Source organism: Neophocaena asiaeorientalis, unplaced genomic scaffold (genome assembly GCF_003031525.2).
Source record: "Neophocaena asiaeorientalis asiaeorientalis breed wild unplaced genomic scaffold, Neophocaena_asiaeorientalis_V1.1 scaffold82, whole genome shotgun sequence".
In the NCBI taxonomy this organism is placed as follows: Eukaryota; Metazoa; Chordata; class Mammalia; order Artiodactyla; family Phocoenidae; genus Neophocaena; species Neophocaena asiaeorientalis.
The window spans coordinates 830555-848520 of NW_020173068.1; the positions used below are offsets into that span (position 1 = coordinate 830555).

General features: G+C 55.8%; 1 protein-coding gene across 2 annotated transcripts; it reads right to left on the bottom strand.

Annotated features, from left to right (window-relative positions):
* Positions 1–174: 174 nt before the first annotated feature.
* Positions 175–17960, bottom strand: HSPA12B (heat shock protein family A (Hsp70) member 12B). Of its 2 annotated transcripts, none has more exons than XM_024742990.1 (13): positions 17851–17960; positions 12974–13033; positions 11230–11327; positions 10103–10242; positions 7450–7636; positions 6999–7103; positions 6552–6668; positions 4569–4743; positions 3781–3867; positions 3247–3351; positions 2879–3137; positions 2264–2367; positions 175–1674 (listed from the first exon to the last, which is right to left on the bottom strand). In XM_024742990.1, the coding sequence occupies exons 2-13, from the start codon at positions 13014–13016 to the stop codon at positions 1019–1021; spliced, it is 2076 nt and encodes a 691-aa protein (XP_024598758.1). In that variant the 5' UTR covers positions 13017–13033; positions 17851–17960; the 3' UTR covers positions 175–1018. The 2 variants fall into 2 exon arrangements, with proteins under 2 accessions (XP_024598758.1, XP_024598759.1); XM_024742991.1 differs by having other exon boundaries at positions 1019–1674; positions 10103–10227.
* Between the last annotated feature and the right edge of the window lie 6 nt (positions 17961–17966).

Below are 17966 nucleotides of genomic sequence, written 5' to 3' on the forward strand. Positions count from 1 at the left end.
GTGGAATGGGGCGTTCAGTTTGGGAGGCTTGACCCAGAGACAGCAGCACCCCCTTCTGGTCAGTTCCCAGCCCCAGGCACAGCTGAAAACCTCCCTTTGCAGATCCCAGCCCCTCTCCACTACTCCATTATTAGGGTCCCCTCTTGTGAGGTACCAGGAGGCTATAGCTTCACCTTGAGCATAAATGCTTTATTGTCACCTTAGGGTTCTCAGGCAGGTGGAGCTGTTGCACATCATGGGAGGGCAGGTACACTGAGTTGATGGCAGAGCTGTGACCAGTGCTTCCTCTGTCCTCCCTACCCTCCCCCCACTCCGTGGCTCGATGGAGTGCAAGTGCGTCATTCATAGGCTGCCCCTGGGGCCTTCTCAGATAGAAAGGAAAGGCCCCCCCGACATGTGCCCCCACATCCCCCTCATAAGTGCCTCGCCCTGTACCCTTCTCATAGTCCGCTACTGCTCTTTCTACAATTAACATTCATACTTGGGTGGTCAGTACCACACCCAGGAAGGTCTTACTACCCCTGTCCCTTTCCTGTCAGTTTCCAGTCCTTGTCCTGTCTGGCTCCCTAAACAGGCTGAGCCAGTCAGTCAGTGCACTCCGCCCTTCAGGCCCAGGCCCTGCACAACCTCCTTCCTCTTGCTGCCCCACCTGCAGCTGCACCCCCACCCCCCCACTCCCATCCCGGACCCCAGTTCAGACCAGGGCTCAAGTCTTCCGGTGCATTCTGCTTTCAGGATCATGTGCTCCCTGTGGGCACGCCGTCTTGCAAACCTCTTTTAAGTCTCCTTGACCTCAGTCCTTGGCAGGGCCCTTCAGCCTTCCAGTCAGCGGACCGGGGCCCAATCCTAAAGCCAGAGTTTCTGGATATGTCCCCACCCATCCTCCTGTGACCTCACCTCCCCTCACCTCCCGGGGCAGGATGGTGGGGAATGGGGCCGGTTGGTCCGCCTCAGCCCGCTCCCCAGGCCCTGGGCCAAAAGAGAGTTCAGCGGGGCCTACGGGGCTGGCACTGCGCCCTCAATTGGAAAGAAAGTCGATGGCGGCGCGCACGGAGCGATTGGTGCTGACGTCGACGGCAGTGACCTTAATCTCGGTGTCGCCAAACTGCATAGCAGTGCGGATCTCACGGCGGCTAGGGGGCGCGCCGGCGGCATGGGGGCCTCCCTCGGCGGGCTCGAGCTCTAGACTGAGCGCGCCGCACTTGCGCACGCCTGGGTCGGTGATGAAGCGCGCGTCCTCGGCGGCGCAGCAGTACAGGTTGATGAGCACGCGCCTCTGGCCTGGGCGCGCTGGGCAGTAGCTGCGCAGCACCTCCTCGCCCAGGGCCACCGACTGCTCGGCGGCCACGAAGCGCTCGAACACGTCGGTGCACCAGCGGCGGCCGTCGCGAACCAGCAGCTTGTCGGGCGGGTGGCGCCCAGCCACAAAGCGGTTGAGCACGCCCACGCCGTAGGTGAGCGGCGAGCGGCGCACCCGAACCACGCCCGGAGCCTGCCCGAAGAGCACCGCGCCCTTTAGGATGGTGAGGCCCACGTCGTGCGGAACCACCACGCGGAGGCCGCGGGCACCCAGTGCTGCCTGCACCGCGTGCTGCAGCACGGCCGACTCTGCGAAGCCGCCCACCAGGAACAGCAGCTTCACGCCCTGCACTTCGGGGCGCGCCAGCAGCGCCTCTGCGGTACAGGAGTGAAGGGTGGGGGTAAGGAGGAGGGACGGGGAGTGGGCCACTGAGGCCACCAGTGCGCATCCACTGGTGCCTCTCCTCTGCCCGCCTGTATCCTCGGGCAACCAGAAACTAGTCATTTCACTATAAAACGGTAGCCTGGTTCTCATAAAGAAAAACACTGGGCACTTTCATGAGGGCCCCTGGCAATCTTTATGGGCTCTGCTTCCCCACCACACTGGAGGGCTTTAGATAAGGGTCTGCATTTACACATATTAAATGCCTACTACGCGCAAGACATTGCACTCTCTAGATACTTCAGCTCATTTAAATCCCTGTGATAACAGTTTGGGGGACCTAATACTATCACCCCATTTGGGGAAACAGGCACCAGAGGTTCTTTAACCTGGCAAGACTGCACATTTTCCCGCCTATCTCTTAATCCCCACCACACTGCATCCTCCAGGTATTCCAGATGATTCTGGGTCTCATTCCAGTGTATGGATATGGGAAGGTTTCCAGGCACTAACAGGGTAACATATTCCCCCATCTGGGTGTGTATGTTGAGGTGAATGAAGGACCCAGGCTCAGGTGCTCACCTATGTGCTGGATGATCCCGCTGACCATGGGCTGAAAGAGGTCGTTCATGGCCTCACAAGACATCCTGAGCATCCCCTGTGAGGACCACTTCACGAAGTTCACGCTGTAGGTGTTGAAGGAGGCACAGGCCCATGGGTCAGGGTCCTGGGCGCTACCCCTATTCCAGGCCGAAGTACCTGGGCACTGACTGACTGCACATTATGTGTTGTGCCAGGCGTACTTTCAGGGCTTTAGATGCAGGTCTGTTCCAGGTCCAGGCATGAGGTCCCAGGAGAGGAGCCTTCCTTTGCCTCGAGCAGAGGAACCCAGACCCATTGGCTTGTATATATGTATGTATGTATATATATGTATATGTATGTATGTGTGTGTGTGTGTGTGTGTGTGTGTGTGTGTGTGTGTCTGTGTGCAGGGAATGGGAAGAGGTAGATGTTGGCCCTTCCGCAGGCTCAAGATTCTCGCCCCAGTTTGGGCTGCTGATTCCAGCTGGGGTACTCATGCCCCTCCCCCTGCCTCCACCGGGGCTGGCATGATATGTGCGTGGGACAGATAAGGTGGCTCCCCTACTCCCCCCTGGGGCCCACACCTTCCCCTGTAGGTGCGGTCCCCCGGCCCACCTGCTCCTGCGCAGGGCTGTCTCCACGTTGTGGCCTCGCTGCTTGCGGTAGAAGTCAATAAACGAGAAGGGCAGCGAGATGTTGAGCGCCCCCGCATGGTGTGGGCCTGCGGTGCGTTTGCAGGCCTCGAAGGCTATAGTCAGATCCACCCAGGCTGCTGGGCGTTGCCTTTTGAAAGTGGCGATGAAGTCTTCGCCGAAGATGCGGCCCAACAGCTGCTCGAAGGCCAGGTCCACGCCCACCGCGCCACAGGGGCCACCTTGGGTAGGGCAGGGGAGGAAGTGGGGCGTCAGTGCCGACTCCGCCGCCAGGGGGCGTTGGCGGGGCCAGGGCGGTCTGGGTACCAAGGGCGCTGCCTGGCTACTCACCAGATGCCTTGTAGAGCTCCTTGAGGGTGCCATGGGGCTGCTCCAACTGGTGCACGGTAAGGTCCACCGTGCCTCCCCCGCAGTCTGCCACCACGTAGCGGTCTCCTACGGGGGCGAGCGTGAGCACACACTCGTGGCACCTTCAGCTCTGTGCCCTCTGCAGACTCACCCAGCCTCCAGCCCTGCCCCAGGTCCTGAGCCCTGTCTGCGGGGCCATGGGGGTTAGGGTTGAAAGGGGCTTCAGGTGCTTGAGGGTCACCAGGTAGGAGCACAAGGTGTGGGGGAAAATGGTCCCAGGATTCTGCAACTCCATCTGCAGAGAATCCCCCAGGGGAGTGGGGGTTAGGGGCATGGCTGTGAGTGGGGGTGGGAGTGCAGGTGACTGAGGGGAACTACCAGGTTAGGTACAGCTGAAAGAGTTGGAAGGGGCAGGGTTCCTAGGGGCTAGAGCTGACTTCGGGAATGTTCCCCCCACCTTCAGTATACGGTGCCCCACAGGGCCCAAGGAATATCCCTCCATCTTCCCTCCCCCACCTGCTTGCATCTCAGCCCACAGTTCTCCGACACCCGATTCCACCAGGAACGTGCGGCTGTGGCGGGACCTTCGAAGCTGCTCTCGGGCTGTGTGTTGAGGGACAGCAGGACAGTGAGGTTAGAAGGGGTGTCTCAGCTACCACGCTCAATGCCCCACGTCCTTCCACCAACACCCTCCATGAGCATCTGGAGCAGCGAGTGCTCCTGAAACTCCTGCTCCACTCCTAACTGGGAGAGGGCAATGCTGAACCCCAAAGAGTCCAGAGAAACTGGATGGGGTAATCTTAGGTACTGTAACCAACAGCTAAGGGGGAGTATTTCTGGCTGCAGGACCTTCCCTTAATCCAGAAGGGCTCAGGCCATGGCAAAATCAGAATTAAGAAGGTCTGAAGGAGCTGGGGATGGGATGGGGGGAGGTCCTGGGACCTCTCCCTGTCATGGGAGATGGCATCTGAGGGGATGATGACCATAGCTGTCCCAGTTCCTGGTCCTGGCAGCAGGAGCTTGGGGCTGATGGGGGAGGGGGGAGGACAGCTGATGTGCCAGGAGGGGAGGGAAAACTGATTCAGTGGCTGTTTAAGGGGCAGCTCCTGAAGACCTCCACCTTCAGCTCAGAGTACCCTTGTACCCAAGCACCTCTCCCCAGGGTAGGCATCACTCTCCCACTCTCAGATTCAGGGCTGGGCTGAGTCCTACCGTCCTCTGACAGTGCTACTCTAGGGCAAGGTGTAATCTTCAGCGCCTGCCTCCAAGGCCACCACTGGGCAGTATCCCTGGGGGTGGCTCACCCTGACGGAAGCTGGAATCAATGGAGCGGCGCTCGCCCAGGCGCCCACTGCCTGGAGCTCGGCTGCTCAGGTCCACGAGCTGGTGCAGACGCAGCTTGCGGCAGTAGACAGAGGCGGCCTCAGGCTCCAGGGCGATGAGTAATTGCTCTGCATCCTCTCTTGACACCAGTCCGGCCTGAGGTTGGGTGGTTAGCAGGGTTGGGGAGCATCATGGGCCAAACATCACACTGAAATGGCACCTCAGGGCAGGCAACCGGGGGCCTGTGGGGCTCCAGTCTCCTCTGGATTATACCCCACCCATGCTAAGCTTCTCAGGCCCCTCCATGCTGCACAAATTTGGAGCTCTCTCACAGCCACCCTGTGACCAGGCTGGGGAGGGGCATGGCCATGGCCAAGGATGCCATGGTGTTGCCCAGCAGGAAGAGACCCTAGACTGAGTGAAAACCTAGAGCACCTGGGATCTGCCTCCAGGCTGCCCAAGGTGTCCCTGGGCTGCAGCAAGGTCCCCTTCACAGATGCTGGGTTGGCCAGCTAAGCACTGGCTGAGGGGGTTAGTGGAGACTCCAACACAGTGTATTGGGGAGAGTGGGTATAATGGCTAGACCATCAGTCAGAGGGGTGGGGGGGGGGCCCTTTTGGCTTACTGAACCCTCTTTCTCCACTGGTGATAGACAGTGGCTATGGGCCTCCCCACTCTTAGGAGAACTTTGTTCTCAGGGAATCTGATATAGGAGGAAAGAAACTTTAACTGAAATTTCAGGCGCCAAGGCAAGGCAGTCTGACCAGGTGGGGGATGGGGATGGGTGGGTATTGAGACTCCAGCCTGTTCTCAGCTGACAGGGAACAGTGTGGGAGGAAGCAGGGTGGGTAAACCAGCAGGGGGCCACTGGTATAGGTGTTTGTTCTGGCTGGGCACAGCCATGCTTTCATCCTGGTCTCTGCAGGGGGATGCCCACTGGCCTCAGGGTTAGCTCCTTCTAGAGACAAGTGTAGGCACCTGCGGATTTGACAGCTGTGGCGTGCCTGGCCCAAAGTTGTGTTTGTGGGGCGTTGGGGGTCCTGGTATCTTCCATGGGAAGATGTACTGGAATTCCTGAGATCCCTTTTGGGGATCCTAGGGTGTCCACCAAGGCCTCAGGTTCACAGGCGGGATCAAACAATGAGCCCCCCTCCAACCTCCCCATTTCCACTTGAGAGGGAGGTGCCTGAGCCGTCCCCCTTTCTCCAGACCTTTGGGCACCTCTTACGGTAGGAAGACCAGCAAACATTGGCCAAAATCGCCTCCCTTCATAGTTTCATAGTCCTATTTCCCCTGCTCAGTGGTTGGGGCTGTGGTGAAAATACTGATGCTGGCTGAAGTGGGTGTTCTTGGTGTCCTGCCCAGCTACTGTGAGTGTTGGCTGCTATTGGCTCACCGCTGCCCCTTCTCTGAAGAACTGCCCTCAGCTGAATGGGAACCGCCTCACTTGGAGGGGCTTTCCCCAACTCCCCCAGTAACCAATGACAGACTGATAAGGATGGACAAAAAGCCACCCCCACCCCCCCGCCTCCCCGTGGCCAACACCACAGTACATTCTCCCTCTAGAGCTCTCCATGGGATCAGGCTGAGGCTAGACTCCAGCTGAGACCACATCCTTGCTCAACTCTTTCTCCTGTCCTGCTTTTCTCACTCCCCTTTCTCCTGAGAGTCCTTGCAATAGACCACATGCACAAGAATCCCCATCTTGGGCTCTGCTTCTAGGAAACCTGCCCTAAGACACTGTTTAAGCTGGCCTGGGCTGTGTCTTTTGTCCCTCTGCTCTCTGGTCCTGCAGGCCCACCCCCTTTCCTGGTGGCAACAGCCCTCCAAAATGGCCAGCAGGGTGGGGCTGGCAGTCTTTACACAGTGGCTCTGTGGTCCCAAGGGTGGTGGGTGAATGAGGGTATGGGCCCTGCCCGGGGCCCTCCCGACCAACGTCCACGGCTCTGAGTGCACATTCTCACCAAGTAGGCAGCCTCTCGCATGAACTGCTTAGCTGGCTGTTTCCAGATGGCCGGCACTGTCAACACCCAGCGCACAGTGTCCTTCTCTGGCAGCGATGGGCACTGGTCCCTCAGCTCCTGGAGCAGGAGGGGGCAGTGAGGGGAATGGCTGGCTTGGTTTGCGGGGAGTGTCTTTAGCCTCTATGGGAGCTGGAGGAACTAATCAGGCCTCAGGAGGAACTACCCAGCTAACTTGGAATCCTAACACCCACTTCCCCACCACCACCACCTCCCCAACACCTGTAGGGTTGATGCAGGCTCTACCAGATAGAAAGGCAAGGGACTGGAGAAGATGACCTCTGTCTTCTGACAGTGGCTACCCATTGGATGGACAGGGGATGGGCTGAGGGGAAAGGATGGACCTGGGGGCCCTCCAACCCAGTAGGCAGGGATGGGGTCACAGTGCACCTGAAGGGCATGCTCCTTGAAGAAGCGCAAGGCATGGGCGAACACCTCCAGGGCAGGCATTTTCTTTCCATTTACCGCTTCTAGCTGGGTCTTCAAGGTGAGATCCTGGCAGGGACACAAGGTGACTCTGCAGGAGGCCGTAGCTCTGCCTCCATTTCCTGACAACCTCTTATACTCACCCCATTTCCTGGTGCTCCTCCTCTTTGGCACTGTCCCACTCTGGCTCTAATCTCACATTAGTTCTCTCCCCAGCCCCTCTCTTTACCCTATCTTCACCCCTTGGTCATGCCTCCATCCCTTACATTCAAGTTCCGCCTCCTTAGCTACTCCTCCACCAGTCCCCTCCTCACCTTTTAGCTTTACCTACCCTCCATGAGGCCTCCCTCCCCGTTTTCCCTCCTAGCCCTGCCTTCCTGGCTGGAGCTGGGCCCTGAGCCAGAATGTGACTCACAGTGGCACTGTGGATCTTCATCTTGAACTTCTCAAAGTAGAGCCAGTCACGAGCCTCCTCAGGGTCCAGATCGTGGTAGTAATCACGGGCTGTATAGCCAAAACTGTGAAAGGCACCCTCTGGGGTCAGCAGCAGGCAGGTGGGGGTCTTCTGGTGGGCCACACCTGGGTCCCCGCCCTCCCATTTCCTGTGGAGGTAGATAGCTGTCAGTGTGGTCAGCAGTAATCCTCCCTTTGTGGGGTTGGGTGCTGGCTCTGGAACCAGCTGTGTGACTTTGGGCAGCTCACTTGGCTTCCCCAAGCCTCAGTCTTTCCATATGTAAAATGGGAATGATAATAATACCTACCTTTTAGGGTTCTTGTGAATATGGTGCTTGGCATCCACTTAAATCTCCATAAACGTTGCTCATGGGATCCTCTCTATCCATGGGGCCATGGGTCCCATCCGACATCCTCAGCTCCTGCTCCCTCATCATGTGGATGGCCTCAGGGTCACTGGCATAGCTGAAGGCATAGCTACTGGATGTGGTGCCGAAGTCGAAGGCCACTACCACAGAGAAGGGGGCCTGCTGGGGGGCTCGGGCCTCAGGCTTTGGAGACTGTGAGGGTGTGAGGGGGGCAATGCCACAGCTTTCACGGACTCTCAACCACTGCACCACTAGGGAAGCCCACCTCCCTGTCTTTTTAACAAGCAGCAGCAGCAAACCATCTGCCTTGTCTGGCCTTCTGATATGTCTAGGCCATCTTCCACAGCTAAGCTCTTTCAAGGTATTCATGTTCACTCCTATCTGGCCCACATCAGTAGCTACACCCCAGCTGACTGCACCTCCAGCAGGCCCCCAAAACCTGAGACTCCAAACTTCCCTATGTGCAGGCACCATCTGGACCTCCACCCAGAACTCACTGCCCAGTTCATTAGCCTGGCAAATCCTTCCTCCCCTTCCTCTGCATTGTCTGATGCCCTGACTCCTCTAGGCCAAGCTCACCAGTGCAGCCTTTTGGGGAAATAACTGGGAATCCAGGCAGAAGGAAGAGCATGTGCAAAAGCTTAGAGGTGTGAAAGACCAGGGAGAACTAGCTATAAGTTGGCTCAAAGCAGGAGAAAATACAGGAATCTTAAGATCAACTAAGGAGTATCAAATGCCATATCAGAATTCTGTCTTGGTGGGTATTAGGTAGGGGAGTGAAGAGGCATGACCACATTTGCCTTTAGAAAGGTCACTGGTTCCCATGTAGCAACAGAGTGGAGGGGAGGGAGGATGGAGAAGGAAAACCAGGGAGGAGGATATTGCAACCATTCAAGTGAGAGAGGGTGGGGCTGAACTTTGGGGTGGTAGTGGTGGAGAGAAGTAGGCGGGTATTACAGAGATATTAGAGATAGAAGTGATGGGGATTAGTGGCTAGTGGGGGTGGGAAGGACTTGGGAGGAGGCCAAGATGCCTCCAGTTACTTCCTGTGATTGTTATCTCCAGTGTCCCTTCATGTGTCCTCAGCCCCAGCAAGGGGCCCAGCATGGCCTTGGCTGTGCGTGCTGACAAGTTGGGATGCCCTGCAGCTCTTAGAGAGCTCTAAGGGCCCAGAGTCTTTGTGGCCTCATGTGGATGTGGAGGGAGCAGAGAAAGGGGAAGGACAGTCCACGCTCATGTAGGTTAGGTCCCCTGTATCTTTGGGGCAGTGACCCTTTGCCTGCCTCTCCACCCATGCTTCCATCCAGCCTCCCAGGCCCTGGTGAAGCCCCCTGATCCCCCACCCCAGGCTGAGTTGGGAGCTTTGGGGTCTTCTATAGGGGTCTTCCCCCTATAGGCTACAGCCCCACTAAGATATATTCGAAGGATCAGGGTCTTGAGGCCTGAAGGAGTGTCAAACAAATGTTTCATTCAAACAAAACAAAATCCATCAGAATGGATTTTTCAAACAGCTCTTTCATGACAACTGTGTGACTTGTCAACTCAGTTAACCCTCTGATCGTTCATTTCCTTGTATTTCATTTGAGCCGAACCTAGGAATCTGCCTCTAGGATTCTACTACATAGAAATTCCAGCACAAGTTTTCAAGGAAGAATATTCATTGCAACACTTTTTGTAATAGTGAAAAATTAGAAGGAAAAATAGCCTCAAAACTATCAACAGAAGAATGGATAAATTATGACACATCTGTACTGTGGAATACTATGCAACCATTAAAACAAAATTGTGGCTCTCTGTATTCACATGAAACATCTAGAAAATAGTGTTGAAAGCTTAAAATAAAGCAAGTTGTATGATATACCACTTTTATTTTAAAACCACATATTTATTTGGTTTTTGCATATGTATTTGTGCATATGTATTTGTGTATGTGTTTGTGACCAGCCCAGAAAAAGATCTGTGTATTTTGCTGTATGTTTGTTATCTCGCAATAAAAAATTTAAAATAAAAAACAAAGCCCAATATTTCCTGCAGAGGTCAGAGTGCTGCCCCAATTGGGGCTGAGGGCCCAGGCCTAGCACCCATCCTCCAAACTTTTGCCCCAGTGAGGAGCCCAGACTAGGGGTGGAAGGCACTCTGAGGAGACCCCATATCTCCTTAGTGACAGTACTTCTGGGACCAGGTCTCTCCCAGGGTGTAGGATTCCCCCCGCACCCCACACCAATCTCCCAGCCCAGCCACCCTCACCTCATCATGTGGATGGCCTCAGGGTCACTGGCAAAGCTGAAGGCATAGCCACTGGATGTGGTGCCGAAGTCGATGGCCACTACCACGGAGAAGGGGGCCTGCTGGGGGGCTCGGGCCTCAGGCTTCTGCAAGTGCAAGACCTAGTCAGGGAGCAGCCAGATGGCCAGGCTGAGTGTATGTGGGAGCCCTCCCAACCCCTGGCTGTGGTCCAGACCGGCCCTGGCCCAACCCCACCTACCTGCCTGCCTGGCTTCCTTCCTCTCCTAAGCTCCAAGGTAAGCTCTTGAGATGCCAACTGTTCAGAAAGCCCAAGGCCTCTCAGGTAGCCCCATGAAGTTTTGGGCTTGAGCTCCTGCTTCCCTGCTTCTGGTTCTCTGCCCACCTTCTGCCTGGACTGCCTTTGCCCCACCCCCATCTCACACCATGTCCCAGCCTGGGCCCAGCTGGGGGCAATTTTGCTGCTCTGAGCAGCTTCATAGCACATGGACCTGCGTATATTTGACCCTCTTGCTCTTTGTGGCCACAGTGACACAGCCAGACTCTATCCAGTTTTGTGACAGAGAAGAGAGGCCCCATGCACGTGCCCAAGAGTGGTCCCTGACTCCTCCCAGGCCAGGCCTGGGCTCCCTGAGAAAAAGGGGGTCCCCAGGCTGAATCACTAGGGTGAGGCCACCCCACGTGGGGTGACCTAGGGAGCTTGGGGGTGGTGGTTATGTCCTGGATACTTCAAGCTAGCCCCAAACTATTTTTTAGCAACATGTCTCCTCTTCCCTAGATATACCTTGTATTAAGGTGGCTGTGGTTGACAGGAGGGGAAGCAAGTCTCGGAGGCCCAGTGCTCTGAGAACACACAAAACTACTTGCTCAGAAGTACACCTGCCCCAGGCAGGTTACGTGCAATGGTCCCTAGATGTTATCCTGGAGAGAGATCACCTCAGTAGAATTGTTGCCCCTACAGTCCAAGGTCACCTAAGGCTAACCCATTAGGGGGAACATGAGTGGAGTGTGTAGGGGCAGGAAGCATGATGGCATCCCCAGCCCAGACCTGCCAGGGCTCTTCCAGACACCAGTGTGACCTTCCCCACTAACCAGGCCACCCACCACCCCAATCCCTGCTCTGGGCTTACTGGAGACTGTGAGGGTGTGAGGGGGGCAATGCCACAGCTTTCTTGGGTCCTTGGGGAGCCGGGTGGGCTGGGCACTGGAGACCGCTCTGGGCTGGAGCCTGCAAAGAGAGGGCAAATCACTCTGGCACAATCAGGGTAAGGGGGTGGTGGCTGGGGCCCAAGCCTGGGGGATTCTCCATCAGTCATTGTTGGGCCAAGGTGAGGGGTACCCTGCTGGGGAAAGGGGATGAGGGAGGGAGGGTAGGAAGGATGGGACTGAGGTCGGGGTCGGGGATAGCTGGGCTCAGGGTCTGTTATCAGTTAGAGGCGACCTATTCCTGAAGGGTGACATACTTCACCTAGGGACTCACTGTCTCCCCCAGCACTCCTCAGACACAGCAGGGAAGGGGAGAGACAGAGAAGCATTGTGGGGGTGGGGAAGACTGAGTCCAGAGATAGAAGGGCAGGAGAGATGGGGCAGGTGAGCTCCTGGGGTGAGGGTGGAGAAACCAGAAAAGGTTGGGGACTACAGACCTAACTGAGTGGGAGTGGAGGCACTCCTCTCCCCACTAAAGTGCAGCCACATGGTTCTAATCAGGACCCGAGGGAGTTGCCTCCCCCTCTCCCTCTGCCCCACAAGGGCCATGGACAGGCCCAGCTGGCTGACTGGGGCAACACCTCCCCCAGCCCAGCCCTGAGCCAAGAGGTGTCCACCACACTAGGAAGTCAGATTCCAAGCCTCCCCTCCCCCATGACACACATAGACCTGGAGCCAGCGTTTGGGGGCAGGAGGCCCCCTTAAGACCCTCTCACAGGCCCAGGACTGAGCTGGACCTTTGGTGGGAGGAAGCAGTGCAGCCCCAGAAGGCAACCCAAAGCCTGGTTTGGAGGCTCTGGCAGCTCAGGGGGCAGGAGGGCCTGCTTTGCTGGTGTGGGCTGGTGGCTTATCACCACCACACTGAACTTTGCTAAGGCCCCTGGGAGGGGCACTGGGGCTGCCCTGAGATCCGTGTGTGGGGACGGGGGCGCTGGCCAGGGAGATTGATGGGGTCTGGTATGAAGACACATTGGCAAATCAATGTCTGGCTTTAGGCTGAGCCAGGGCTGGGGCCTGTGTACTCGCTCAGCCACAGCTCTGTGGCCCTGGCAAGTCCCAGCCCTCCCCGACCTTGGGGTACCCTTGGAATATATGTGAGGGGCCAGGCATGATTCTGGGAAGTGCCTGGACAGGGCTGGCATCTGTCTTGCAGTGCTGGAGGGGCAAGGACATGGTGGTCACACTCCCAGAGCCCCTTTTTCTCAGGTGGCCAGGGCAGGCTTGGGTCCTGTCACCAGCTCCAGCTTGAGGGGCCGAGTTGCTGTGGTTTGAGCCTGGGAAGGGAGTCAGGAAGGAAGCCCCAGCCCACCAGGTCTTTGTGAGTGGACTTCCTGAGGCGTGTCCGTCCTGCCTCCTGGCCTCCTACCCCTGCACAGAACCCAGAGCCTGCGCCCAGACCAGGCCAAAGGCAGATGCGCATGCACACGGAGTTCTGTGCAGACATACACACCCTGTGCCCAGAGACCTGCCCATAGGCAGACACGCAGACACACACACACACTCACATGCATAGTCCTGTTACACTGACCCTCCTTGCGCACACACACTCACAGAACGGTGCTCAGGAGCCTCTGCTGGGCAAGGCACGTGGACAGACTAGGGGTGGGTCTGAGTGCCAGGGTGAGGGGGGCAGTGGGCCCCGGGCAGAGGTGATGGGGTGGGTCTTACCGCTGTACAGCCCCTGCAGGCCCATCTCCGGGACAGCCAGCATCTTTGTAGGCCCTGTGGCTGTGAACAGGAACAGACAAGCAGAATGGCATTTATTTGTTCCTTTGTTCCCTTACTGAATAATTGTTTTTATTTATTTACTCTTGGCTGGAGTCCTTTGAAGCAAATCCCAGGCATGTTGCTTGACCTATAAATTATTTAATGTCTCTCTAACAGAGATTTTTTAAAAGACATTGCCACAACACCACTATCATGTCTAACAAAATCAACAGTAATTCCTTAATTTCATCCAATGCTCAATCCTCCATCCCAGCTTGTCTCAAAAATGTCGGGTTTTTCTTTGGGCCACACTGCGTGGCTTGCAGGATTTTACTTCCCTGAGCAGGGATTGAACCCTGGCCCCCTGCAGTGGAAGTGAGGAAACCCAGTCACTGGACTGCCAGGGAATTCCCTCAAAAATGTCTTTTTAACAGTTGCTTTGTTGGAACCAGGATGCTCCTAAGTGTTTTCAGGTGCCCACTCTCTGCCAGATGCTGTGGGACATCAGTGACCCAGAGAGACACTGTCCCTGTCCTGGGGGCCCACAGCCTGGTGGGGAAGCCATTCATAATCAGATAATCATGTAAGTGAATCTGAGATTACAAACAATGCTGTGAAGGATACTGTGAAGCAGGGCAGAAAGGGGAGCATGGCAAGGCTGGAGAGAGGGGTTGGGCTAGGCTCACCCTGCAGGCAGACCCTGGTGGACCCAATTTTAGATCTGGTTTTACATGAAAGGCAACAGCAAATCTTGAAAGGTTTCAAGTGGCAGAGTGAAGGCAGGGGCATGACTAAATCTGTGTTTTAAAAAGCCCCTCTGGCTGCATGGGAAGTGTAGATTGCAGTGGGACGACATGAAAACAGGAGCCAATAAGTGCTCCAGGCAACAGATGATGGTGGTGGCTGTGTGTCTTGAGACAGAAGTGTAGACATTTACGTTAGAGGTTAAAATCAACAAGCCTGATGGAAGATGGCTGGATTGGACATGGGAGGTTAGGAAGAAGAAGGTGTCAAGGATGACACTGCCTGATCCAAGCTAGGAGATGGATGGTGAAATGGAGAATACTGGAGCAGGGCAGGCTGGCAGGGGGAAGGGGCAGTGTTCTGGGTGCAGTCTTGAAACTGCTGAGAGAACAGACTGAGGAGTCAGATGACATATGACCTAGAGGACAGGGAGAAATCTGAGGTGGAGATGCGTGTCTGGGAGTCATTGTCACAGGAGGCTTGGCAGAGAGTAGAGTGGGGGAAGGGAAGGGAGGAGAAGCTCTGAATAAAGGTTGACTGGAGGAAGGTTGGCTGGCCAGGGAAACGGAGTTGCCTGCTATGGTTTCATGAAGATCTTGATAAGAGAAGGCTGTGAAGCTAGACGCCTTTAGAGATTTTTAGATGAGACTGGAAACACCTGTTTTTAATGGCATTTCAGTGGAATGATGGAGATGAGGCGGGAATCAGGTAGGCGAGGAGGGAGCAGACAGTGAGAGAAGAGAGCTAGCTAGCACTCCTCCAGCTAGCACCTGGAGGAACATAATGCTTGAGGAGGGGAGGACAGGTTTTTATTTTCTCTTCTAAGGTGGGAGGAACCTGAGCTTGTGTCTGTGAAGTTCTGAGGGCCAAGCTAGAGGCCTCGTCCTCCAGGTCATTGACAGCTTTGTTACTCAAAGCGTGGTATCAGGACAGCAGCACTGGGTCCCCTGGGAGCTTGTTAGATGTGCAGGCCCTCAGGCTCCGCCCTGGACCTGCTCAGTTAGCGCTTGCTTTTTCACAAGATCCCAGGTAGTTGGGAGCACCCTAAGGTTTGAGAAGTGCTTCTCAATGTATCCTGGCCCAGTCTTCAGATCACCAATGCTACTGTCCTCAGCAGTGAGCCTAAACAAGGGTGGGGACAGCCCAGAGCCCACTCCCCCTCTGTAGCCAGTGGCCAGATCAGGAAGTTTTGCTAACAGAACACACGGACACAGAGCTGGGCACTGTCACACCCCTACACACATGTGCACACACCCTTGCTCACACAGAATTCACACAACCCAGCCCCAGCATGGACAGACACTGAGACACATCCAGGATATTCCCCCATGGCCAGCACCATGGAGATTTCCAGACGCATGCAGTCCTGCTGTCACTGGAGGTGCACAGGTGGATGTCCAGGAATTAGAATCAGGGGAAATACAGGGGCTGATCGTGGGCACTTGTACAGTAGCTGGATGATGCTGAGAAAAAGGAAAGTAAATGGTGGGGGTGGGTATGGGCCTTGAGAACCAGGGACAGGTGCCCAGTTCAGGGTGATGGAGTGTCGTGCTGGACGTGGATCCTACCAGCTCCCAAGAACTGATTCTGTGCATCTCTTCTCAATTCTGCATTTATTGACATCACATTGATAGCTTGAAATCAGCCATGGTGTTTCTACCATAGAAGTTGGTAAACTGCAAATTAGGTTTTTCTCCCTCTTGGGGAGCTGACTGAAAAACATCTACCAACACACTACTAGATCAAGCCCACAAGAGAGAATATGGCAGCCCTATTTATACATTGTTTTGATTCATCAGCAAAAACTTATTGACATTTCTTCCTGCCAGGTTCTGCAGCTAAGTGCTGGAGAAATGCTTTGCTGAATGAATGAATGGATTTTCTGAACCAAGGATATTGTATTTGGAGCAGAAACAATCTAGAACCACCAAGAAAAAAAGACTCAAGAGTTGTCACTCTAAGCTGATTCCATGTCCAAACCAATGTGTCTATAATCTCCCCAGCTCTGTGAACCTGGTCCAGTTATCTCCCATCTTTGAGCATGTGACACGGAATGCCCCTACACTCAGGGCTGACAAGGGCCTGTTATGGCATCTGGCTGGAGTGCATCACGTTGCCTCTCTGTGCCTCAGTGCCCTTTCCTGTAAAATGGATCATGCAGGGGGCTTGTGAGGATCAAGTCCAAGAAAGGAAGGTGGCTGATAAAAAGGCAGGAAGTTCGACAGATGTGAGCAGTGTTCTTTCCCTTCGTGATGTGGATTCTAAATTTTCTCTTGTCAGAAGTCTTTGGTCTTATTGAGACTTTTATTCTAGTCATTCTGAGTTCTTTAGGGAGGGAGGGAGGCCCTGAATCAATTTGTGTTAAAGAAGGAGGATCCTGCTGATTCTCTGAGAGGTGGAGGTACAAGAGGGTGGCAGCCACACAAGCACACACACATACCCCATATTCCTTTGGGACATCCCCCACCATGCATACACACCCACATACCAGAAACATGTAAGGAGAATGCTGATCATGGGACTCAGGACAACCTCAGCTACAAAAGCTATATCTGGGCGGGGCCTGCAGCTGGAAGTGGGGAGAAGTAGATCCCTGCCCCAGGGGCCCACTAATTTCAGACTGGTGATGCTTATGGGTTTGAGAATTGGGTGGGGCAGTTTGATATACAGAGAGAATAACTTCATTTCCTGGCTACAAGGGCAGGCTAAACCCTGGCCCCAGCCTGACCCCTACCCTACCCACAGATAGACCCTTAACCCTGCCTATGGTCTGTCCCTTAACCTTGCCCATGGACTGACCCCTAGCTCTTGGCCTCATATTGACCTCTCATCTTCAGCTGTACCCTGACCCCTGGCCCTGGCTTCTACCCAATAGGCATGACTGGGGACTAGGACAGAGTGTGGCCGAGTAGGGACTTGAAACTGGTGACTCCCATCCCACAGTGTCCCCCAGACTCACAAAAGCCTAGGACTTTCACCTCCCTACCCCTGCAGGCCTCCTTTTACCGGGACCCTGCCTCTCCCATCCACTGCTCTCTCAGCATCCTGCCAGTCAGCAGGCAAAGAGAGGCCACAGGCATTTCTCCCAAGCCAGAGACTGAGCCAATCAGGGCCCAAGGAACAGATCAGAAATGGCACCCAAAGGGCTGCCCCAGTCTGTCTCTGGAGAGGCACCCTCAAGGAGAGGGACCAGTGGGAGGTTGTGGGGTAAGGAAGCTGCCTTCTCCTGGCCTGAGGCAGGGAGTGATAGAAATGGCCTCCCAAGTCCCCTCCCTGTCCTCAACTTTTCTTTCTATACATTCTGCCCTGCCCCCATGGGTCCTCATCAAGGGAGCAGCCAGCTCACAAACAACCTCTGTCCCACACAGCCTAGGGCCTGAAGCCCCTCCCACCCTCTGCCCACTGTCCCTCATCACCTCTCTTACCTTCTGGGGATCCAGGGCTGCCTTCACTCTCCCAGGGAGTCCACATTTTAGAGCACCCTCCCTGTCAGTTTCTCTCCCCCACACAAGCTAACTTTACAGCCTGGCTCCACTGGGATCCCACAGGGAGCCCTGACCCCACCCCACCTGGATTCCCAAGCTGGCCTCACAGAGAGAAACCAGAGGTCCCTGTTCATGAGGCCAGCCCACAGTCTGGCACTGTGCCACCCAGCCACTCTTGAACTTTCTGAACCACAGGCCCTGGGAACTCCCCCTGCAGGCGTCCCCAAATACACACACACTCAACCCCCGGGTCTCCACCTCTGGCCTAAGCACCGTGTCCTCCACAAACTGGCTCCCTAGAGCAGCCCCCAGCCCCACAGACACCCAGACATGGAAGTCCCTCGAGCCCCCCTCCCTTCCCCCAGATCCCCACCCTCCACAGGGTGAGTGTGGGGTCCCAAAGCCCGGATGTAGCCCTCCGTCGCTACCCCAATTGCCTTACTGAACCCACAGCCCTGCTGGAGAGAGGGGCTTGCAGATCTGCCCCAGTCCTGTCCCCCTGGGTCAGGAAGTTTGTGGTGGGGTCTCAGCCACCAGCCCGCGATGAGACCGCAAACCTTGGCGTTTTCTCCTCTCTGGGAGCCCAGCGGTCCCCCGCCCAGAACTCACCTCTGCCCTGCCGACAGCTTGACCTGTGTCCAGACGCCTGGATCCTGGGCCCAAAACCGGTGGGGCGGCTGTGCTCTGCCGCGTCGGCCAAAGCCCTCGACGTGCGCCCAGCCCCA